General features: G+C 41.1%; 1 protein-coding gene, 2 long non-coding RNA genes and 2 other non-coding genes across 23 annotated transcripts in view; 2 read left to right on the top strand and 3 right to left on the bottom strand.

The window, feature by feature from the left end:
- TMPO (thymopoietin) overlaps positions 1-19,797 on the bottom strand; it is a 38,127-nt gene extending 18,330 nt beyond the window's left edge. The window contains exons 1-4 of one of the 11 annotated variants that reach the window (XM_072773203.1): positions 19,711-19,797; positions 12,356-12,469; positions 4,622-4,751; positions 2,832-2,958 (exon numbers count right to left, since the gene is read on the bottom strand). In XM_072773203.1, the coding sequence (XP_072629304.1) occupies positions 2,832-2,958; positions 4,622-4,735 (241 nt within the window). In that variant the 5' untranslated portion in view covers positions 4,736-4,751; positions 12,356-12,469; positions 19,711-19,797. Of the gene's footprint in view, positions 1-2,831; positions 2,959-4,621; positions 4,752-9,414; positions 9,566-9,788; positions 10,362-12,355; positions 12,470-12,591; positions 12,741-14,324; positions 14,433-18,791; positions 19,254-19,341; positions 19,579-19,710 lie in introns of those variants that run through there. The other 10 variants (XM_072773201.1, XM_072773199.1, XM_072773202.1 and 7 more) reach the window with 10 other exon arrangements.
- On the top strand, positions 9,749-19,193 carry LOC140602934 (uncharacterized). The gene is made up of 2 exons (XR_012005944.1): positions 9,749-12,128; positions 15,986-19,193. It is a non-coding gene; the product is annotated as an uncharacterized lncRNA (long non-coding RNA).
- Positions 19,287-19,358, bottom strand: TRNAW-CCA (transfer RNA tryptophan (anticodon CCA)). The gene has a single exon. It is a non-coding gene; the product is annotated as a tRNA-Trp (tRNA).
- The window catches only part of LOC140602933 (uncharacterized), a 105,587-nt gene continuing 100,131 nt past the window's right edge, over positions 19,752-25,207 (top strand). For 6 of the 9 annotated variants that reach the window (XR_012005937.1, XR_012005938.1, XR_012005940.1 and 3 more), the window contains exons 1-3: positions 19,752-19,904; positions 21,456-21,565; positions 24,719-24,798. This is a non-coding gene — a long non-coding RNA (uncharacterized lncRNA). The remainder of the gene's footprint in view (positions 19,905-21,455; positions 21,566-24,718; positions 24,799-25,207) is intronic. The other 3 variants (XR_012005942.1, XR_012005943.1, XR_012005941.1) reach the window with 1 other exon arrangement.
- Positions 19,991-20,062, bottom strand: TRNAD-GUC (transfer RNA aspartic acid (anticodon GUC)). Its single transcript has one exon. It is a non-coding gene; the product is annotated as a tRNA-Asp (tRNA).

The raw sequence follows: 25,207 nt of genomic DNA, 5'->3' as shown, positions 1-25,207 counted from the left end.
AAGATCCTGCTCATGGTCTTTAGCAACATTAAAATGTTATATTCACTCTTTCCTTTTCTACACTTAAGTGCTTTAAAATACTATATAAAGGATTCTTTTCTAAAATAGGGGTTTTTCTGAGATCTTAATACATGATTACAATTTTTTTTTAATATTTTTAATTTTTATTTATTTATGATAGTCAGAGAGAGAGAGAGAGAGAGGCAGAGACACAGGCAGAGGGAGAAGCAGGCTCCATGCACCGGGAGCCTGATGTGGGATTCGATCCCGGGTCTCCAGGATCGCGCCCTGGGCCAAAGGCAGGCGCCAAACCGCTGCGCCACCCAGGGATCCCTACAATGTTTCTATTAGTAACATGGAATACATAGATTGATACAAATCTTATTATAGATCACCTACTAAAGAACCATGTACAACCAAGCATTTTTGACTGAAAAGTCTTGGACTGTGTATATTTTTCCCATTCCTACGTAGAAAAATATTGCCTTGTAGAAAAAAATCATTTTTATAAACAAACTGTATTCCTCTGAATACTTTAATTAAAACCCCACCTCTCTCATATTAATATGCCTAAAAAGAGCCATTTAATTATGGGAAAAGAGAAGTCATATAAATCATTTTTTTAGTTGAATATATTTTCATATAACACTGTATAAATTTAAGGTGTTAAATCACATTTAGATATAACTACCTTGTGATTAAAACGACCTTTTATGGAAAATGTGTGCCACAAACAGAAATTACATCATCAATTAGATAGCAAGGTAAAATTGATTATAAACACATTTTAAACACATTTCAACATGAATGCCAATTTAAAGCCAAAAATAGCTTTTATTTTCTATTTTATACTTATTATATGCCTCTCTGGTTTCTATAAGATGAATAAAATAATATACATATTTTAGAAAAAGATCTCAAAATATTATATATGTAGTTGTAAGATGAATAGCTAGGGAGGGGGAAGTGGAAAGATGTTGGTCAAGTATACAAAATTTCTGAAAGATGACTAAGTTCTAGAAATCTAACATACAGAATGGGCTATAGTTACTATACTCGACATCTGCGAAAGTAGATCATAAGTGCTCTCTCATCACACATTCAAACTCAAAACTGTGAAGTGATGGATATATTAATTGGCTTGATCACAGTGATCGCTTCCCAATAAATAATTTAGAAACACCAAATTACACACACTAAATATATATATAATTTGTCAATTATACCTCAAAAAAAGCTGGGAAAACCCAATATGTAACTTAACACATACTAATATATAATATACATTTTTGCAGCATTGCTCTTTTGGAATTTTATTAAAGGGTTTTATTTATTATTTATTCATGAGACAAAGAGAGAGAGAGGCAGAGACATAGGCAGAGGGAGAAGCAGGTTCCCTGAGGGGAGCCTGATGTGGGTGGGACTCGATCCAGGGACTCTGGGATCTTGTCCTGAGCCAAAGGGAGACACTCAACCACTGAGCCATCCAGGCATCCCTCTCTTTTGGAATTTTAAATGAAAAATTTAAAAAGCTATCAAATGTCTGTTGGCAATTATATTCATAGGCTTATTACCAGCTACTTGGAAGTAGTATGCTAAATAAAACGAAAGACAACATTCTAAATTGTTTGCAACTTCACCTATAGAAAAAAAATCCCCAAATCCCCAGTGTTCAAATTTTTTAAAAATCTCAATTCAAGGGATGTCTGGGTGGCTCAGTGGTAGAGCATCTGCCTTTGGCTCAGGGCATGATCCCAGAGTTCCTGGACCGAGTCCCACATCAGGCTCCCTGCAGGGAGCCTCTCTCTCTCTTTCTCTCTCACGAATAAATACATAAAAATTCTTTTCAAAAAAATCTTAATTCAATTAACATATAGTGTATTATTAGTTTCAGAGACAGAGTTAGTGATTCATCAGTTGTATATAACATCCAGTGCTCATTACATCACATGCCCTCCTTAATGCCCATCACCCAGTTACCCAACCCTTCCCTCCTCCAGCAACCCTCAGTTTGTTTCCTATGGTTAAGAGTCTCTTGTGGTTTGTCCAGTGTTCAAATTTTTACATAACCCAGAAGATCAAGACAGACATTTCTCATCTTGAGGTTACTGTCAAGACCCTCCAAAATTAAGACAAAATCACCAATGGCAACCAAATGATGGAAATCTAGTGGATTTAGCTCCAAGTTTTCTTTTTTTTTAAATTTTTTTAAATTTATTTATGATAGTCACAGAGAGAGAGAGAGAGAGAGGGGCAGAGACACAGGCAGCGGGAGAAGCAGGTTCCATGCACCGGGAGCCCGATGTGGGACTCAATCCCCGGTCTCCAGGATCGCGCCCTGGGCCAAAGGCAGGCGCCAAACCGCTGCGCCACCCAGGGATCCCAGCTCCAAGTTTTCTTGTTAGTTTTTCTTTTAGGGATCATTCTTGAATTCAATCAAAACAAGACTTCAAAAATGGTACTTTTAATGTAACTGAAAATGCTAGGAATCAATTAACCTGAGTTGTATTAATAAGCCTGTCACCAATTTAATGACTTGGATGAATCTGGCTAATTATGTCACTTCAGATTTTCCTCAACTGTAATGTAAGATCCCTATATCTCACCAGGTAGTTGTGACATGAACACCATATGAAACAATTTCAACTATAGAGAATCTTGAGATTATCTAAGTTCATTTCTCTCATTTTCTTCATTTATAGTTAAGGAAATTATGTCTGGTCATATTAAAGAAATGCTGCTCCTTAGAATCCCAAATCCAACTGCTAGAAAAGACAGGAAAGCAATGTGTGGCACTCACCGAAAAGCTACTTGAAATTTTACCAACTTACCCACAATAGGACCAGGATTTACTCCATATTTCACAAGCTGATCCAGAAGATCTTCATTAGTGAGCTCTGTTACATCTAGATCATCTTTATCTTCTGGTCTGGGTTTATCAGTTTTCTTTGTGGCTTTCTGTAAATAAAGTCCAGTTATCATTTCCACAGAGTTAAAAAATGTTCACCTACTTTATAAGTAAGATTATATACAATAAACATGCAAATTCACCCTCCGTCAGATCTAAAGGTTTATTAGGCCTTAGCAATCAACTAGATTAAAAGCAACTCATTATTTGAAGATATTTTATAAGTCCAATGATGATAACTCAAATTTTAAAGATACACACTATTTAAATAGTCAATTTTGGCTAACCTATCTAAAGAGGAGGTGATGGCATCAAAAACTCAAGGGTAAGTAGAATGGGATTAAACATTTTCACCCAGATAATCATTTACTACTGGCCTCTTTCAATAATCCTTAAAAGTTTATTCTATGAAAGTTTAAGATTTAACATGAAGATAATACTTTTATATTTAAGAATGATTTCCTTTAAATAAGCATATCAGAATTTAAGAAGTCCAAATGAATATTCTTGAAATACAGAGACTTTAGTAGCCAGTTTTTGACCCATGAAGGAAGTCAAACCTCATGGCTATCACCTCTTGACACAGCTTTGTCATCACACTTAGTACTATGTGGCCATTTCACACTTAGAAAAGGTGAAAAAACATGGAACAAGCTTTGAAAGAAATTTCAAAATAATTTTTAAAAATAACCTAAGCAATGGCAGTATTCACTGGAAAAACTATTTAAACTTCCAAGGATAAACAAGAGAAGAGGGTAGAAGTATGGATGCTTTCTAGGCTTATGGCAGACAGTCTTACAAAATGCCTCAGTAATCCCAGAAAGCATCAGAGAACTGAACAACAACAACAACAAAAAATGGCCACAAATATCAAAGTCAGTTTAGGCCCAAATTGCTATCTAAAGCAAATGAGTCAATATTGTATCCTAGAAATATTTTATACAAAATGGTGAAACCACAGTTGTATGGACTGCTTACTTTCAATGATGCTAAGGGGGAAAAATAAAAATCAGACATGATTTGGCCATGTATTAGAATTTCTATTTTTTGCCAAAGCAACATTATGAGAAATTATTTTTTAAGGATAACTGCTAATAAGAACAATAACATCAATTCAAGAGAAATCTTTAAAAGATGATGATGAAACTTAGTGAAGATATTTTCAGAAGGCTTTAATTATTGCACTGATATACAATCAGGCTCAAATCTTTAAGCAACTTACACACTGATGTCAAAATAGTTGCCAAGAGTTCAAGAGTTCTATGTATCATAGCCTTGAATTCTTTATAGAGAAAAAGACTTAAAAAAAAAAAAAAAAAAAAGTCAAATAGACCAAATCCTGTGTTAGTGACCTACTTGAATTTTCCAAAAATTGTGGGTAATTGGGAAATCTCCCTTGTATTAACATACTTTAAAGAAAAGCAGTCAAGTACAGATTACTGGTAGATAATCCCTCCCATCATAAAAATTTTCAAATTTTACTATCAAGAAAACACCCAAGATTTTTTTTTTTGAAAACACCCAAGATTTTAAATTTCTCAGCCTGAGGTTTTCAAGAAATCTCTTTCTTTGGCACTCACCACATTTCACCTATTTATAAACATACTTTTATCTTCTCCAGATGATGAATTCCTTGAGCAATAGTCCCTAAGTCTGGTTTGTTATCAAAACTTCAAAACTTTAGGAAAAGTTACTCCTATTTTAAAGTCTTACCCCAATCTGAGTCCTAATCTTGGGCCTGAGAATCTGTATTTTAACGTGTATCTCAGGTGTTTTGGATGCAGCATTTAAGAGGGTAGCAGAAAGAAGAGGCACTGTCATATTCATATTGTATCCCAAGCATCTAAAATAAAAAAAAGACTGCCTGACACAAGAGTAGGTATCTTACAGATGTTTTGTTGAATGAATGAAAGTGCCATCTGGGAAGGGAAAAATAAGTCACTTATTTTTAAAAACTCATTTCTTATTAAGAAATAACAAAAGGCCTGGGGTGCCTGGGTGGCTCAGTGAGCTAAGCGTCTGACTCTGATTTCGGCTCAAGTCACAATCTCAGGGTCATATGATCGCACCCAGCAATGGCTCTGGACTCAGCAGATAGTCATTTGACATTCTCTTCTTCTGCACTCCCCCCAACCCCACTTGCGCAGACACGCCTTCTCTCCCTCTCTAATAAATAAATATAAAAATAGAAATAACAAAGGCTTATCAAATCAAAGCAGAAAACCAACACTCTTATATTTTCTTAAAACAATGAAACATTACAGCTATCCAAAGAAATCTTAAGACGCCAATAAACTGCATAAGGTAAGTCAGATAAAGCAGGAAATCATAACAAGCTACCTGATTTTTCTTTTAATTTGCAGGGAGAAACGTTTCAGAAATGTAATACTGTTTTTTATGATATCAAATTTAATAAGAAGACAAATTGGGAGACAGGTGTATTATACATAATTATTAAGCCAGCAACTTCACTCAGAAGAAGGAACCATTATTTATACTGATTTCTGCCTGCAGGTTTTTTGTTCAAGTCAATTACATCTTAGTTTCATTCAGTCAAAAATACCAACTACCTACTATTTGCCAGGCAATGTTCTCCAGTTTCTTCCCAACTACCTGATAATCTCCAATGTCTCTTTCAACTTTAAAATCCAACAGCTGTTTTTAATAATATCACCTATGAACTACTATTATTTATTACTTTTTAAAATTTTAAAATTTAAGCCAACCAACGTAAGGCTTGAACTCACGACCCTGAGATTAATAAGAGTTTCATGCTCTACTGACTGAGCTAGCCAGGCACCCTCAGCTACTCTTATTTTTAAATTTCTACCATTAGTAGTAAGATGAAGTACAATAATAATTATTAATTATTATAAAATATATTCTACTGAGCACTTAGTATATACCAAATTGTGTTCTGGGTAACTTCCTTACATGTATATTAACTTACAGAATCCTAAAAATTAAATGAGACAGATAACATCCCCATTTTAGGAGAGGAAAAACTTAAATCCAAAGTTGCACAGCTAACTCCAGCCATAAAGTAACATTTGGACAGACTTTAAGTCTATCACTTTCACAAACTTACCTCCTCCAATTCTGAAAAAAATATTATGGTAACATTGCATTGCTCTGGAGCTAAATAAACACAAAAACATTCAGAAATCACATGTTGTAATAGGTATCAACTGCTGAGCACTAGACACCTTAACAAATGCAACCTCTTGTCATCCTCAGTTACTAGTTACTAGATTATTCCTATTTTCCAGATGAAAAGCACCTGATAGGCAATGTTCATTGTTCAAAGTCACCTGAATGTGCATAGACCTGGAAATTTAATCTACTGTTTAAATCTCTGATTTGAAAGTCTCTACACTTTAACACCTTACTGTAGAGTATGGCAGTCGATTTATGATTTAATTAACATTTACCATCACTAACATACTTTTTACTGTTCTGCTGCATGTCTTTTTTTTTTTAAGATTTTATTTTATTTTTATTTATTCATGGGAGAGAGAGAGAGAGAGGCAGAGACACAGGCAGAGGGAAAAGCAGGCTCCATGCAGGGAGCCCGACGTGGGACTCGATCCCGGGTCTCCAGGATCAAGCCCTGCGCTTAAGGCAGCGCTAAACCGCTGAGCCACCAGGGCTGCCCCTCTGCTGCATGTCTTTAAATATTTCCTATTAAGAATTCATGATCCACTAGATCAGACCATTCAAGAATGCTATGTTCTACTGGATTCCAAATAGCTATACCTGCTTTGCACCTTGGAATGAAAAGGCAGATTGCCAACTCTGTGAATATTTATTTTTGTGTCAACAAATCTAGGTAATTTCAAAACCTAAAAACATTGGTGTCATCAAGACGCACAAAATAAAAAGCTTAGATACAAAAGTTAAAAAACAAAACCAAATTTTGAACACTCAAGTATTTTTGTCATATCACACCAAATGAATCTAAGAGACCATGGCATGACTAAATGGGAAGTTTATCCTTTTAATTAAAAATACTCCTTATAAACCCATGTTTAAATAGAAGGTATATGCTATGTCCTTGACCAAATCCACAGTAACGTTTGATTTGTTTTAAAATGTTAAAAATTGGGATCCCTGGGTGGCGCTGCGGTTTAGCGCCTGCCTTTGGCCCAGGGCGTGATCCTAGAGATCCGGGATCGAATCCCACGTCGGGCTCCCGGTGCATGGAGCCTGCTTCTCCCTCTGCCTGTGTCTCTGCCTCTCTCTCTTTGTGTGAATATCATAAATAAATAAAAATTTAAAAAAAATAAAAAATAAAATGTTAAAAATTTACCACTTAAAAAAATCTGCCTTATATACAACTCTCAAACATACTTTGACTATCTGCTAGATTATATTCTTTAAGAAATGTGACATTATTATTACATGTGGGGCTAACAATGGCCACAACATAAAATATGGCACATATAAGAATAATGTCATGGATAATAATTTTATTGGTTATTATAAATGTCCTAAGGCTCTTTTCCTATAAATTTAAGATTATTTTTTCTATGCTTGATAAAGTCTATCAGATTCCTAAGTTCAATTACAAGTCATTTTTATTTATTTAATATGCTTTAAAACAGAAAACAGGGCAGCCCCAGTGGCTCAGCGGTTTAGCGCGGCCTTCACCCACCAGGATCCAGGTGGGATCCTGGAGACCCCGGATCAAGTCCCGAGTAGGGCTCCCTGCATGGAGCCTGCTTCTCCCTCCCTCTGTCATGAATGAATAAATAAAAATCTTAAAAAGTAAAAAAACAAAAAAAACAAAAAAAAAAAACAAAAAACAAAAAAGAAACAGCAAACAATACCTCCACCCAACTACCATCATTAACTTTTTCAAGTTGTGGACACCATTGAGCCTGGCATTTGAGTTTTAACTACTCCAGACAGTTAAGAGTTGAATCTACGGCTATGAAATAGTTTTTCTAAGGATTAAAACATTAAATGAGATATAAAGGGCTTAGCATGCCAACAGACTGTAGATTCTCTAAAAATGTTAATTCCTTCCACCCAGAACATATTTGTGTGGTGCTGACCAACTTAGATAACATGGGAAATCTGAGATGAAGTATGTAAATAACAAACACGATTAATTAATATCCAAAAAAAATCCAACAAATAAATAATTATGGTAGTGAGCAGGGTCTGCAGAAGTCAAACTCTAGTAGTTACGACCACTTGGTAGGAATTTAAAAACGTTGGATAACTAAACTGAAATTTTTATCCTTCCAAGAATAAAGAGTAGATTGTGATATACTTTTTTTTAAATTGAAGTATAATTAACATACAATGTTATATTAGTTGGAACACACTCTTGAAAAAAGTTTTGGAAGGAAAAACATCAAGAATCAAGAATCAAGATTAAGGGTTCTGTCCAAAAAGAATCATAAAAACAAGTAAGAAGGAATAATCCTATCATAAACACAACCAAGTACGTCCATGGCTCAACAATAATACATTTACACAAAAGACATACAGGGTTCTACAGGAGACTGATTAAAATGGAAAAGATTTCATATCTGTCAAAATCTTTAAATCCGTCTCAGTATTTTTTTCATAGGGGTTGAGGAAAAGCAGATAACGGATATGCTTTACTTTTTCTCTTTTATTTTAAAAAAGTCTCTTAAATTTCCTTTAATTATGGAGAAGTGAACTGGCTTCAAATCCACAAAGACATCAGAAACAATATGGTACAGCTGGTCTTTTCTTTAACGAACAAGAATTTGACACTATTTGCCAGACCACTTACTTAAGATTTTCAATTTCTCTAAAGCTCAGGCTAAGATTTTCAGTTAAAAATCTACATTGCATCTTTCTTTCATTTCTACTTGGTAATCCGGAAAAACACACCGCACAGATTTCTTAAAAGCTGAACAGCACAACTTTGAAAGATGCAGTACTTTTCTCAAAACTCAACTCGCAACTTCGCAACCGGTCTTACAAAGCGAGGTCTATTACACCCAATCACTAGTTTTAATTACACTCCGCAGGATTCGAAATCTGAGAAGCAGGCAGTTCACGCCAACAAAACAGCGTATGAAAACCCACAGAACAAAAACCAAACTATTCTCCAACGCGATATGCACCTGGGAGAACCAATCTGAGATTGCACCGTGATTAGACATTCCAAATTGCTATCACTCCCGTATCAGAACGTCAAGAAATGAGCATCTCCTGGTTCCGAAATCTCTCCTTTTCTCATGCAAAATTTGCCAGAAAACAAAACACAAACAAAAAAAATCCAAGCCCTCGGTAACTACCAGAATTTCCAAATATTTCAGCATTTAGGACAACCACTTAAAGACGCTGATCCTAAGCGCTCACTTTAATTTAGAACACAGCCCCGCCAAAAGATGGCCTGTTGCTGGAAAACACGAACACTAACGAGAAAAGCCATAAACGGTTCAAAAAGCCCTCCCTATGCAAAAGCATAAAAAGGCGGGAATTTCTTTATTTCAAATTTTGGTAAGAAATTAGTGTGTCACCAGTTGCCCTCCAGGGAGCGCTCTGAGACTCGGCTACCAGTCGTTTCAGTTAATAAAGCGGGAAAAGCGCTCGAACGTGACCTCCAGCAGTTTCGGGCCGACCCTCCCGAAGGAGCGGCTCCCGGAGGGGGCGCGCAGTCCCCGCCGAGGCCCGGGCTCCCCGCGGCCACCCGAGGGCCAGGGCCAGCCGCACACCGGGCACACACACGGCCCCCCCGCCCCCCGCAGACCTGCCCGCCCGCCGCTCTGGGCGTCGCGCGCTCCGCCGCCCGGGAGGCCCGAGGGGGGCGCCAGGGAGGGAGGGCTGCGAGCTCGCGCGGGGCGGCGACAACCGACAACCGCCCGCCTTTGTGGCCCCGGCCGGGCGTCCTTACCCTGCCGACGGCGGCCCGGCTGCGGCCTGCGACGGCGGCCCCGGAGCCGAGGACCGGGGTGGGCTCGCGCTCCTCGTCGCTGGAGAAGTCCGGGGGCCCCTTGCTGTTGGCGCCGGCGGCGAGCGGCGGCCGGTTGCGCGCCGTGAGGTGCTGCAGGTAGAGCTGCACGTACACGTCCTTGCGCTGCTCCCCGACAGGGAGCGTCACGTTGTTGGCCACCAACTCACTCTTCAACTTCTCTTTCGTCAGGACCGAGGGGTCTTCCAGGAACTCCGGCATCGCGGCGGCGAAGCCCCTGGCCCGCAGCCCTCCCAGCCGCCGCTCACGCCGGCGCGCTCGCTCTCCGGCCGCGCTCGGGGCCGGAGGGGGGGACCGCGCTGCCGCCTCCGAGTCTCACGGCTCCCGCCCGGGAGGAGCGCCGCCGAGCACCGCACACGCTCGCGCACACAAAGCCAGGCCGAAGCCGGACACAAAAGCCCCCCCGCCCGAGCACAAGTGCGGACCCAGCGCGGCCAGGACGGGCGCCTCCGCCAACCCCAGCCCACACACACCACCCGCGAGGCCGGAGCAGCCTGTTTGGCCCACGCCCCAAGAACGCGCGCCGCCATTGGCCCGCGGCGGGAGGAAGCCGCGCCGTGATTGGTGGCAGCGCTCGCGCGGGTTCCATTAGCCGCCGCTCGGGGCGAGGGGTTGTGGAGACGCAGTTTCAAAGCGGCTCGGGCGGGAGCCCCGGACCGAGCGCGCTCCGTTTCTGCTTTCCCCTCGCCCGCCCTTCCCCGCCCTCCGCCTAGGACGCCGCTAAGGGAGCGGCCGTGCCCCGCGGGTGTGCGGCCCCCTCCTCCGCCCCGCCCCACGCCGCCCCGCTGGAGAAGCCGCTTTCCTCTCTGGCTCGGTCGCCCTCGGACGGGCCGCCTGCCTCGCCAGCCGCGGGCACCCCGGGCTGGGCCTTTCTCAGCCGCCCGCCGCCGCCGGCCCGGGAACCACCGCAGCCTCTCCTCCCCCGGACGCTCGCCCTGAAGGGAAAGAAAAGGAGCGGGGCGCGCTTCTCGGCGCTCATCTTCCTCGCTGCGGTGCACCTGCGGGCGGAACGGGCCGAGCAAGCCGTTCAGCCCCCGTCCCTGCTGGCCAACGCTTTTGTTCCCGAAATTCAGGAAAAACCAGACCTCGACTACGGGGCACTTTGAAATGCCCCTGAATTTGTGACAGAATTGCATCGTCAAATACTCCATTCGTTTCTGGCCCTACAGGTTGGGACGTTCCTGAAGGATTTCGTTTTGCACATTGGGGCACAATTGCATTTTTGTTGAGAGCATCTCTGGATTAGATTCGTAGACCCCTAAGAATCTTAACCGTAACTGAGTCAAACCTAATGTTTCATAATACGACCGGTCGAAGGGAAAGGGAAACCTTTAGGAATGCCTTGATGGGCAACTTAAGGAAACAGATGGTGCATACCTAGATTTCAACCATAGAAGAGCTGGGTGACCTATGGTCAGGCCAGGAACCCTAATCACACCCGTATTACTGATTCACATTAAAAAGTCTCAAGTTTCATAAGATTAAAATGTTTTCCTGCAAACAAATAACCACTGGTGACAAATACCTGTGTTTCTTACGAATAGATGCATTCCAAGATGCTTTTCTTCCAAGAAAAAAATGAAACTGACTTTGCATTTAGGGCTCCTTGATCATTTCCCCAGAATTCTGTACTCCAAACTGCATTATAAGCTGCTTAAAAATTTTAAAAATGTTATCTGATTTCTGCATGGTTGTTTGAGTAAATTTTTAAAAAATGCTTTCACTTGGCTGGGGGTTGCGGGGCTGGTCCACGCAGACCCCCAGACTAAAATAAAATAAAATAAAATAAAACAAAAATGCTTTCCCTAAAAATGCTCCCTATTTTGAGTTAAGTCATTTTATTTTGTTCAAATTGAGGAGACACTGTTTAATGATAGATTCTTTTCCTAGGGGGCAATTTTGTGTTTATTTTCTAAAACTCTCAGTATTACATATATTTAAGCAATAGTAATAAGCTAGTAGTGCAAATTAAAATTGTCTTTTAAGTAGCAAATTGTTTTGTACATTTTAAGGATGCCTTGTGAAAGTTACCTCATTTTTCTCCCCACAGCTTCCCTGGGCACCTAGGGAATTGCTTTTATCTTCATAAGGGGAACTGAGCAGCGACTTAAAGGACCATGATTTTGCACCACAAATACATAATCACAGCAAGACCACAGCCGATGGGTCTATTCTACCCTTTTGAATTAGGCCGTGCTAAATTGTTAACTTGCTAGTTGAAGAATTTGGCTCTGTCCTGACTGTACTAACAGTTTTTCAGAGGTAGGTTTTGCTGCTGTACCTGAAAAGGGTAAGAATTACTAAGGCTATATATGATCTGACCAGGGTGGGTACATAGAAGGGTCTCCCGGCTCTGACAGCTGCCCTGTGTTCTGAGGATACCTGAGCAGCTTGGTCCCTGAAATGGATACTTGGAGAAGGATATCTGAAGATAATATTATACCTAAATTTGATGTGAGTAGAATACAATGCTGAAGTCACAGACTCACCTGAGGGTAGTGCAGTGGCTTTTTTCATAGGGCCCTTGCACTCCAGATATTTTTCCGTTTTTCAGGCTGCGTAGTCCTTAATGATAATACTTCATCCTGCTTTTTGACCTTGAGCTAAAAAAAAAAAAAAAAAAAAAAATCACCTGTTGAGTTCGCAAGGTGTTTGTTTTTGTAACTTGCTTTAAATAGACCCAGCATGGGGGGATCCCTGGGTGGCTCCCAGGTTTAGTGCCTGCCTTCAGCCCGGGTGTGATCCTGGGTCCTGGGTCCTGGGATTGAGTCCCACATCGGGCTGCCTCTCTCTCTGTGTCTCTCATAAATAAATAAAATCTTAAAAAAAAAAAAAAATAGACCCAGCATGGAGTGCCTGTGTGGCTCAGTTGGTTAAGCATCAAACTTGATTTGAGCTCAGGTCATGACGGTAGGGTCCTGAGATTGAGCCCCACATAGGGCTCTGAGTCTGCTTGTCTCTATCCCCCTGCTTTTCCCCACCCCCACTTGCGTGCCGTGCTCTCTCTCAAATAAGTAAAATCTTTAAAATAAATAGACATAGTACTATGCCCTATAAGCCAACATAAAAGATAATATAATTCATAAAGAACTGCATTCAGATGCTTGAAGTGGATATTCCTTAAGCAAAAACGTTTTCATTCCCTTTCATTAGTTATCTCTCCTCTTATCCTTAGACACCATGAACTAGAGGTTATGTGCAGATTCTACGTTTCTCAGGAGATACGGTTGATGTCACAAGAGATCAGACCGTGAGATCACCTTTCCATATCATCACAAAGTCATGACTAATCACATTCAGACTTGGAATTGTCCTAGATGCACCCAGTTATAGCCCAAGCACTATAAATTTTTAGTGATAAAAGTAATTTTTGCTTTCAACTCTCCTAAGTATGAGTTATGTTTTCCTCATACCCTGTGTACCTTAAGGCCAAGAGGTTGGGCCACAGGTTTGGGTGGCCTCTTTGTTCTTGATTACTACTTCAAAACTATTCTTCCTCTTTCCTCCTTCAAAAACATTTGAAGTTCATATAATCTGGGTAAATCATCTTTTATCATCTTTATCATTTATCAACCTTCTGGCCACTCTCCCTCAGATATTATAGGCTGTTTTTCCTTGTTCTAGGTTTCTGCACCATCCTTGTCCATATTCTCTGTGAATTTAACATTCTTAGAGATGGCCCATGCAACTTAGTTTTATTTTTATTTTTTAAAGATTTATTTATTTAAGTAATCTCTACACCCAACACAGGACTCAAACTGATGACCCCAAGATCAAGATCAAAAGTCGTATGTTCTTCCAACTGAGCCAGCCAGGCACCCTCAGCACTTGGCCTTTTAGATTTTTTAGCTCTTCATCTTCTTCAACAACTTGTTCCTCTATTTCATATCATCCATTCATTCCAAGTGGTAAAACTTTGAGCCTTGTCATCAATAACTGTTTTGCCTTCTAAGTCTCAACTTCAAGTATCCCAATTGTCAATCATTAGCGTTTTTCCTCAGCTCATTTATTATACTCTCACTGACCTATTAACACTTCGAATCCATTAAGCCCAACACTAAAAAAAATCTATTTATATGCTTCTGGCATCATAAACACTTCCAATTTACCCAACTTAGATTCCTCGATCAATCCTTGCAATTGCTCTTTTGCAGGCATTTTCAACCCTCTTATACCAATGTCTCTATCTTTCTTGCTTGGAGGACTCTCAAGATAGAACCTCAGTCTTGTTTGGATTGAACCCCACTGAAAGAAACTTTTCCATTCCATTTGCTTGCATCCAAGTAGCAAAGACTGCTATAGAAAAACCATACAACAGGGCTGACTGGTTTTAATTTATGTATGATCTGAGACCTCACAGGAGCACTTCATACTGGCTGGCAAAACTATTCATTCTCTGGATTAACCATTCATACCTTGGCTTCTCAACTCAAATCTCTTATATCCTTTAACCCTCACCCATTTTCAGCTGGTGTACTTGCATCATACTTGAGAAACTGGAAACCACCGGCAGGGAATGCCTCAACTTCAGAAGTTCACATCCGTGCTCATTTGCTCTTGCATCTTTCTTGTTTCAATGGAAGAGAAAACTGTCAGAAAGAACTCCACCCCTTGTACTCTGGATCTCATTCTTCTCTCCTGCTCAAGGACTTGATTCTTTGAGTCACTGCCCATGAAATTTCTTAATTTTTTTTTCATTATTTTTACATTTTAAGTAGGCTCCCTGCTCAACATCGGGCTCAAACTCACAACTCTGAGGTCAAGAATCACATATTCTACTGCCCTGTGCAATTTCTTAATTGGAAAAAAAAAAAGACTTGGCATTTTATTTTATTTTATTCATACAATATAAAATTTTAGAAAATTATCTTTTTTTTTGTTGAAACAGCTATTGGGTTTTATTTATTTTGGTATTGGGTTTTCTTTTTTTTTTAAACTCTTTAAAATGTTACAGCATTGATACCTAAAAATCTTGGGAAACAGTGGAAAGATATTCTATGTGAAGCCATGGCTTTAAGAAAAAAACATACCAATGGAATAACTGTCAGAAAACTGTTGTGAAACTTTTTTTTTCTCATAAATCATTTGGATAGTTGCCTTCATTTTCCTTTTTGAAGTTTTTTTTTTTTTTTTCCTTTTTGAAGTTTTTAATGTTCTAAACGTACAGCTGACTTTTTTGTTTTTCATTACCCCGTTTTGCAGAGGGCTTGGTTGTGAATTTAAAGGTGTCACCTCAAGCGGAGTAGATGACTACGTGGTCATAAAAGTCATATTCTTCACATTTTTCTTAAGAATATGAGAAGATTTTCACAATACAACATTGAGTAAAAAATAAGTAGAAAAAAATAGAGAACCATATTAGAGTAAGATCTCAGTTCTATAAAGAACTGTAGTGTGTATGGATATATGTTGGATATATGTTTATTTAAAAATTTATACAAAGAAAAAAGACTAAATGGATATAGACCAAAATATTTGTAATAATTTCGTCTAGGTGATAGGGAACAAGTAATTTTTACTTTCTTATTCTGTATTTCTGAAGATTTCTCTGATGAACACATGCTTTTATAAATATAACTTCTTTTGAAATTAGTGTGAGAAATTGGGAAATCACTTGGCTTATCAGAATTCAGTCTTTCAGTTTTGTATTTCCAAAGGCTTCATTTTTATCAGTTCATCAGTCTTAGGTAACTGATTAACAGTAATCTCAAAAGAGAAGCCTAGTTTATTGAACAGGTGAAATAAATGCTTAGAGCATTCTATACTAGTGGATAAATCTACTTGGGAGAATAAATGCCTGGAAAGATTTTAGTGAAATAGAACAAAATCACAGATGTATTAAGTGGGAATTCAAATATGGATCTGTATTTCAGAGCCTCTTTCTTGACCTCATTCCTATAAAATATTTGTAGAAGTTAAAGTGTTGGATTTTAAGTTGTTTCAGAGCTATATAGCAAGTCAGCAAATGGGCTATTCTAGGAAAGTACAGATGTCCAAACTTGGAAAGAAGCTGGAACCTGTGAAGTAACAATCTTAGAGCTGTAGCAATATAAATAATGACATGTATATATACTTCTTTACAACATTTTTATGTATATCTCATTTGATTTTTTTTAAAGATTTTATTTATTCATGAGAGACAGAGAGTGGCAGACAGAGGAGAAGCAGGCTCCATGCTCGATCCTGGAACTTCAGGATCATGCCCTGAGCCGAAGGCAGATGCTTACCGACCGAGCCACCCAGGCAACCCCTTATTTTCGTTTCTACTACTATTGAAAATTCGTTAAATCACATCAAGCCCGTCTGTAAAGTGCTCCCTATGGAGAATTATGAACGGGTCCAAAGGCAGCTGAAGATTTTTTGTTGCTCAGTCGGCCGGACGTTGACCCCACCTAAGGTTCCCAGGACCTAGGTGCTACGGGGCCACTGGAAGAAAGATGGCCAAGTGCCCTGGGTGACAGAGGGCTCAGCTCTCCAGTCTGAGGCCAGGAAGGTGAGTGCCTCTCCCCGTCTACTCCGCCTCCTCCCTGCCAGCCTCAAAGTCCCTATTACCTGTTCATCTTGTCTCTATCATTCCAGTCATTTATCCCCAGCAACAGAATCTACTGTACTTTCACTACGTTCCCCATGGTGGCAGCTTTATGGATCTTTCTGAGACCTAGGTCTTGGATGTGGTACCTAGGGCCGGGGTTGTCTTGTTTGGTACCATTCAGACTCCCCGAGCCGGCCCTCCGCAAGCTGATGTTGAAGCCCAACAGCAGCTTGCCCCTCTTACCCCAGAAACTAAGAATTTTCTTTATCACAAAGCCTACAAACTTCACAGACATCTCTAGAGCCGCCTCTAGAGCTCAACACTTAGCGCTAGAGACAAGCCAAGCCAACCTGGCCGCAATGTCCCAGGGACTAAGTGCCAATGTTCAAAATCCTGATTGTTTTTTTAAAGTTTTTTTTTTTTTTTTTTTTGAGTATAGGTGAAACACAATGTTATATTAGTTTCAAGTGTACAACATAGTGACTCAACTCCTAAGTTCTGCTGTGCTCACCACAAGTGTAGCCACCATCTGTCACCATACAGGGCTGTTAGACTATCATTGACCATATTCCCTATGCTGTGTCCAATTTGATTCTCAACCCTGTGAGGTAAGCGGGACCTCCAGTCTGGCCTTGTTCTATAGGCCACTGGTTCTCAAACTTTAGTCGGCATTTAAATCACCTGGAAGGCCTGATTAAAACTCTTGTTGCCAGGCCCCATCCCCAGAGTTTTCTGAGTCTGTGTAGGTATGGGGTGGACTGGGACCTGAACATTTGCATTTCTAACTTGTTCCTAGGTCTGGAAACAACAGCTCTAGGCCTTTTTTTTTTTTTTTTTAAACATACTTTGTAAAGCCAGAGTTAACCTTGTCATAGTCTTGAATAATAGTTTTGCATTGTCCTCAGAATAAAATCCAAATCAGTTAAAAGATCCTGATGGATTGATCTAACTCCTGTTTAACTCTACAGTTTTTCTCTCTTCTTTTCCAGCCAGAACTAGCAGTTCTCCAAAGAAAGTGTATTAGTTTGCTAGGGCTGCAATAACAAAATGATTAACAAGGTAACATTACCTGCTCTGCTGCACACAAAAGCATGATTTCCTACAAATGAGATAACATGCTTGGTCCAAGCTAAGATCAAGTAGGCATTGTTACAGATGTATGCTATAGATTCAAAGGTTGCTGGGGGAGAAGGAACAGAAGTTCTGTTATGGGGAGAATTGTGGCCTCTCAAAATTCATATGTGGAAGCCCTGAGTACTCCCCAGTACTTCAAAATGTGACTATATTTGGAGATAAGGACTTTTAAGAGGTAATTAAGTTAAAATGAGGCCATTAGCGTAGGCCTATTGGGTTCCTTATAAAAGGAAACTTGGACATCAGCACGGATGTGCGCACACAGAGGAATGACCATGTAAGGATACGGTGAGGTGGCCACCTAAAAGCCAAGGACAGGTCTCAGAAGAAATCACTGTCACTTGGATCTTGAACTTCTAGGCTCCGGAACCACGAGAAAATAAATTTCTTGTGTAAGCCTTCCAGTCTTTTGCTACAGCAGCCTGAGCAAACTAACATAAACCACTACTTTTATAATTGAAGAAACCAGACCCCAGGGATATTGACAGTGCTTGACTCTTTGAAAGCATTCATGTATGTCTACTAGATAAATAAATGCCTTAAAGTAACACAGCAAACTTGTATTTTTCAAGATACTCCTTTATGGGGCCTTCTTGAACTACCTAGGGCAGAATTAATGTCCCTATTTTAGCACCTACATACCACTCTGCTCATGTTACTTTCATGGCACTTAGCCGAACACATTATGGTATTTGGTTACCCAGTGTATCCCTCAGTGCTGAGCACGGTTATTAGGCTCATCATAGTTGGTGGTTCATATCTGTGGAAATGGATGGTCTAACCTCACTCCATCCAAATAGAGGAAAGAACAAACTACACAAAGTGAAAATAGAATGTCTGGCTATAGTGCTGTATTAGGTTTTAACCTGACATAATTTATCATAAGAAATTAGTACTTGATATTTTCAAAAGACTGAGCAGAAAAACTCAAGGACTTTTATGGAACGTGGCCAATAAAGATCTAAAAATATTTCTCATCATCTTGTTCATTTTTTGTACAACAAATGTCTGACACATGCCTTCGGGCACTATTCAGTACTGAGCGTCCTGGAGCTCACAAAGGTGATGAAGCTCTGCTCCCTATGAAAGAGATTAATAATTTAACGTGGTATCAGACTTGTCCCCACTCACATGAATTGGTGAAACTATAAAGGGGCTACTGATGTATCACTTAGGTCCAATGCCTTCTAGCACGTTCTTTCAACAATTTCTCCACCTTTATTATAAAACAGTAAAGAAGAGGACATGTAGTCAGTTACCTTGTTTGGAAACTTTTCCTCTGTGTGCCAGTTTTATCTGTAAAAGTGGGATTCTCATCACACGTTAAGATTGTTTATTGGTACACAGGCCAAAACACGTAAACCGCAACAATATTCAATGTTAGACATTTTTACTCTATTGTCCTTGGTTCCAAAAGCAAGACCATTTTTGGGAAAACAACTTGTACATTTCTTGGGCTGAGCCGCTGGACTGATGGATACACCCACTAGTGCACAGCAGTAACAGTCCACACTTCTAGGTGCTACGCACATTAAATGACGGAAAACTCCCTTCACAAAGCCAAACAGTACAAAACTGAACGGTATGAAGTCAGCCTTGTCTTTTCGCACACTAAGGATTACTAGGATAACTTATGAAGACGATTCAATCCTAAAATCAAAGGCATTTTCAAAAAACGGCGGGAATAATCCTAGATCTGCAGAAGCCAGCGTTTTAAAGACGTCTACAAAAAAAAAAAAAAAAAAAAAAGCCCATGACCCCGACGTGATTCGAACACGCAGCCTTCTGATCTGGAGTCAGACGCGCTACCGTTGCGCCACGAGGTCCTGCTGGGCTGTCGCTCGCGCGGTTTCTTAGGACTCAAGTAACATGGCGTTTCCTCCGGACACGCGTCCGTCCTTCCAGTTCCGTGCTCGGCCCTCCGCCTCGCGCAGGCTGGAGTGAGACACCGAGCCCCAGGTTTACTGATCGCTAAGCCTCCGCCGAACTTGGGGGCGCAACGAGCGGAAGCGGCAGGAGCGCGTCTCCCTTCCAGGCGGGGCCCCGGGGCCCCGGGGCCGGGAAGGCGCTCCTCCCCCTGCCACACCAGGCCGCTTCCGTTCCCGCGCGGCCTGTAGGCCCGGAAACTCCGCCGGCTCCCTCCCCGCCCCCACTCGGGCTCCGCGCCGGGGTCGTGACCTCGAGTTGGAATTTGGCGGGCGTCACTGCGCACGCGCAGGCGCAGGCGGGCTCTGGCGGCCGCTGTCAGCGCGGGGCCGCCGGCGGCTCGGCTTCTCCTCCTCCGGCAACGTAAAGCTTTGCCAGTCAGGTAGCCTTTATGTCGCAGTGAGCTCTCAGCTTCAGGGTCCCCCGTTTTAAAAGTCACACAAAAGGTATCTGCGTCTTGTATTTGTTGGCCTAGGGCGACGTAGGTGAACTATACGGAAAAGAGCGACAGGAATCGATAAAACATGCCGACCTCCCCGTCGGGGAATTGAACCCCGGTCTCCCGCGTGACAGGCGGGGATACTAACCACTATACTAACGAGGAGCTGGTGTCCGCTGGGCTCTAAAACTTCTTTTCAAAAGTAATGAAGGTCCCTCCCTAGGCTCACCGCCCGGAAGTGTGACAACCCGAACCCCGGGCTCGCTCGTGCCCTCGCCATGCCCTCTGGGCTCCCTGGACTCCTCGTTAGCGGCAAGAGAGACTTATTTAGAACTGAATCGAAATGCGCTTCCGTGCTTATCAGGGGGGCGTTGGTGAAGATAGCGTTCCGGAGCTCTATACTTTCCGGAGGATCTGGGTTTCTGGAGGGAGGTTTTTAATGTAGTAGTGACAAGAGGATGTGGACTGAAGCACAGCGTCACCTTCACACATTTCTATTTTCATTCTTTTTTTTTTTTTTTTCTATTTTCATTCTGAACTCGAAGTTCACGGCCAGCATTTGGTTGCCAGACGTCCGGGCAGTCAGGGCTGACCCACGCTACGGGGCCGCCTCAATCTGTCACCTTTGGGGACACGAGGGCGCTCGTGCATTGGGCCAGCTGTGGCCCAAACCAAAGTGTGTTAGCTGATTTTTTTCTTCTTCTGTATTTCAGTCTCTTTCCTGAGGCGTCCACAGTTTGCTTGAAAATGATAAACACGTAAATGGCAAAATCATTATCATAACATGTAAATAATTCAAAAACAAGGATGTGCTGTTAATTGAACCTACGGTTAGGAAGAAGGTGGGCTCATGGGATAATCTGTGCCATCCTTAGCCTTTTCATGAACAGAATCAAACCCCTTCCAAAGAGGACCTCCCACAGAAACTTTGACCATGATCCCTAAATAAGCAAATTTCTAGAGTCCCAGACTTGACATGATTGAAAGTTTTCATCGTAGAACTTAAATGTACGGAATCCAGTCCTTGCAGGGTAATGAAGTAATACATTTTTTTTTTTTTTGGCGGGGGATCATAGGTTAGGTGGTGTTTTTCCATGTGATGAAAGGGATTATTTAATACAGACTTAAAAAAAAAAAAAAACCAGCAATTTCTGAGGCCTGTTTGGGCATATATATATATATATATATATATATATTTGTGTGTGTGTGTTAAGTACACTAGAAGCCTCAATAAAACTCCATGCCCTATGCCCTCCTTCTACTCCTAACGCTCCAGTAAATTGTAAGGTCCAAAGGGCACTGTGATAACTACGATGACCGCTTTTTTTCCTTGTAAGATTGAAGGGATTTGTCCCAGGTCTTTGTGTTGGCCAAACTGCAGGGCAAGTGGGAACCCAGATTAATTGAAAGGTCTATCTTCACCCCTCCCCCACTCCGAGTAGAAAAGGTTTAATCCTTGTCCTTTCAGAAGAGACATCATCCTCTGCACCTAAGCTGTGGTAAAGCTATGCCTGTTTTCATACACGGGTTTTTACTTTTTTTTTTTTCCACTCCCTAGGGAAATGAAGAAGTGGCCTGAGTCAGCACAGATCATGGAGCAGGAAACTGAGCACCTGCTGCCCATTTTCCTAAAATGGAAAGGAAGAGAGGTTGATTAACCTGAACAGGGTAAGGGAGCTCAGAGATTCCTCACTGTCAGCACCGGGTGAACGTAAAGGTTAAAATCTACTGGCAGCAGGGACGACACAGAACCATCTTTGGAAGTGAATAGCATGGTGACAATCAATGTTATTGAAAGTTTCAGATCTTGCTCTACCGAAATAACTGGCTGTTGAGCTTATCACAGCGTGCAGAATCATTCGCATTCACTTCATCTTCTCCGCAGTCCTCTGAGGTCAAGAGGGTGGGTGTTTTATCCCTATTTTAGAGGTTGGAGGAAGAGAATCTTGTAGAGTCACTCAGATAGGAAGTGGTGAGAAGCCAGGAATCACCCCCAAGCCTTGACTGCAAATCTTGTACAAAATTCACCCTGCTCCATGGTTCCACATACTTTATATTGACAAATATGTGTTAGAGAGGGAAAACCTTTATCGCTAGTATCAGCATAATGTGTCACACTCATTCCTGTACTAATATTTACTAATCTTTAATTGCTTAGGCACTGTAGTTATTCATTCACTATTGAACCTACAATGTGCCGGGCGTTGTTTTAGACATAGGAGGAGGTTTTAATGAATACATTTTCCTCTTGTGGAGTTTATATCCTAATAGAAGGTAGCCAGCAAACAGTGAATTTAATAAATAAATATGCTACGGGGTGACAAGAGCAGAAATAGAAAAAGATGACATTATAAGAGGGTTTAGAGAGTGGCAAATTAAATACAGTGGTCAAATAGGCCTCATTTTAGTAAGGTAGCATTTGAACAGACTTGAAGTAAGGGCTGTGGCCACATAGCTATCTAAAAGACCTATGGGGCCTTAGAGGTCATTGTAAAGACTTTGACTTTTATTCTGAGGGGAAATATGCTGCTGTAGGGTTTTGGAGAGAGACATGACCTGGTCTAATTTATGTTTTAAAGAGTTTTTGGCTACTGGGTTGAGAATAGATTGTGGAGGCAGAGCAGAAGCAGGGAGACCGATGAAGTCTGTTGCAACAACCCATGAAGCAGGTGAGGTGGGTCAGGCTAACCTGGGAGTTTTGGAGAACATGAGAGGTGCTGACATATTTTGAAGGTAGAGCTTTCCTGATAGAACTTCCTGAATGTGAGGCGTGAATGTGAGGTGTAAGAGTAAAAGAGGAATCAAAGACACTTACGGGGTGCCTAGGGGGTTCAGTTAGTTAAGCGTCTGCCTTCTGCTCAGGTCATGATCCCGGAGTCCTGGGACTGAGCCCCACATCGGTGGGGAGCCTGCTTCTCCCTCTCCCTCTGTCTGTCACTTCCCTGCTTGTGATTGCACTGTCTCTCCCTCTATGAAATAAATAAAATCTTTTTTTTTTTTTTTTTTTAAAGACGCTTCCAAATTTTTTGGTCTGAGCAACTGGAAGGATAGAGTTGCCATGAACTGAAGTGGAAAATAGTGCACGACCTCAAAGGATACCATCCATATCGATAGTTTATGTGAAGGGAGCAAGAATTCGTGTTCCCTTTAAGGTTCATCTAGCTAGAGTGAGAATCAAATTGAGATGAGGAGACATCTCAGGGTTGTGAGATGGAACCTCCTGTTGGGCTCCGCAGTGGGCATAGAGCCTGTTTAAGATTCTCTCCCTCCCTCTACCCCTCCCTGACTCTAAAAAACAAACAAATTGACATGTGACATATTAATAGGAAAGAATTAAATTTAGTAGCATACGTAGAAGGAATCCATACAGACATGGAAATTCCAAAGACAGGCAAAATGAAAGATACAAATGTTGTTATGAAATAAGGAGAAGATGTTAAGAGTCTTAGTCTTCAAAGGGAAGGAATGCATTTTCAGGAAGAATGAAAAAGAGTAAATATTTGGTAAACGAGTGTTTCCTGGGCTACTGAGAAACAATACAACGAAGAGAGGACTTTAATCAAACAGGCCGCACTTAGTTCGTATTGTAATGTAGTTACTTCTATCTCAATCCTTTTAGGCAGCTGTGGGTTAGCTAAAGAGCTTTTTCTGAACCAGCTGTGTTTGGAATACTTTTTAACTCAAAATAACCTTAATGCCTAAAGTGGCCCATTTTGGGGCAGCCTGCCCTTGGCCCCCAACAAAAGTACACTGGGGAGCCCACAGGATTCACATAGATACTCCGTGGCCACACTCCTTGGAAGTGCACAACATGACAGCTCTGCACCTGGAGCAGTATTTTGGGGGATAATCAGCATTTTGGTTTTGGATGTGTTAAGGTTGAGACAATGAGTAGGCAGTTGACCAGAATGGTTGAGTACTCATTACGTAAGCCAAGTGCTGTGCTGGCCGCTGGAGGTGCCGTGATGAACAAGAACCCTGACCTCAAGGAACTTTCATGTGAGCTGGGGAGACACCTGTCATTAATCAAAGAATAAAAACAACAAAAAAGTTAAATTACAATTGTGACAGTTACTAAGAAGAAGATGCAGAAGGAAGAGTTTTCTCAGTAGAGAGAATTGTGTGTGCAAAAGTTATAGGAGCTGCGGAAATGTGGCGAGGAGAGTGGTTGAAAAAAGGTGGAAGTGCGTAGGGATCCTGAGAAGGACCATGGGAGAAATGAGGCAGAAAGGTCCAGGGGAGCAGGATGGGTGATACAGGATCTCTCAAGCTATGTTAGCTTTTTCTTGGCCTCTTATTCATTTTTAAAATAAATGTATTTGTCTATTTACTATTTTTAGGGTTTATTGAGGTATAATTTATGTCCAGTAAAATTCATTCTTTTTTAACAGTACTGTTCTATGACTCTAGTTATAGACTATTTCTATCACTCCTATCACCTCCGTCACAAACTTCCATTATGCGCCTTCGCAGTCAATCCCTTCTCTCCAGCCCCAGGCCACCGCTGATAGGATTTCCATGTCCAGAATATCATATTAATGGAAAGGTACAGTTTGTAATCTTTCGAATATGGTATCTTTCAGTGAGCATGATGCTTTTGGGGAGTCATCCGCATTGTTCCCTGTATCACTGAGATTTTTTTTTTTCCCATTGCTGATTAGTGCACCATTGTATGGATGTTTATCTACTCACTAGTTGATGGACATTTGAGTTGTTTCCTAAATACAGCTATTATAAACATTAGTATTGTTAAAAAGAGACAACAGACCGAAATGGAGTCACTTTTGTTACATGCCTCCCCAAGACTTAATCTGTTTGCAGTTTCAGCATCTCCCAGGAGTGAAATTTTAAGCCAACCAATCTGGAATTTCCTGATCAGCACTTGAGAGATCATCTGCATGGTAAGACTACTCTTGAGGAGAAAGTGAACCTGTCTGAAACAACCCTTTCTTTTGCTAGCAACCGTCCTGTTTCTGCCTATAAAATTCTATTTTGTACAGTTCCTTGGGGTGCCTTTCTACTTGGCAGATAGGATGCTTCCCAATTTATGAATTGTTTGAAGAAAGCCAATTAGATCTTCAAATTTACTCAGTTGAATTTTTTTTTTTTTTTTTTAACAATACATAGGTGTTTGTATCTTTAGTTCTCTTGGGTCAACACCAGGAGTGGGATAGCGAGGTCTTAGGGTGAGTATATATTCACCTTTATGAGAAACTACCAAACCGTTTTCCTAACTGGAATATTTTGCATTCCCACTGACAATACATGAGCATTCTTGTTGTTCTACGTCTTTGCTAGCACTTGGTATTG

Source organism: Canis lupus, chromosome 13 (genome assembly GCF_048164855.1).
Source record: "Canis lupus baileyi chromosome 13, mCanLup2.hap1, whole genome shotgun sequence".
Classification (NCBI taxonomy): Eukaryota; Metazoa; Chordata; class Mammalia; order Carnivora; family Canidae; genus Canis; species Canis lupus.
The sequence above is the reverse complement of the archived record's forward strand: the minus strand, read 5'-3'. Positions and strand labels throughout refer to the sequence as shown.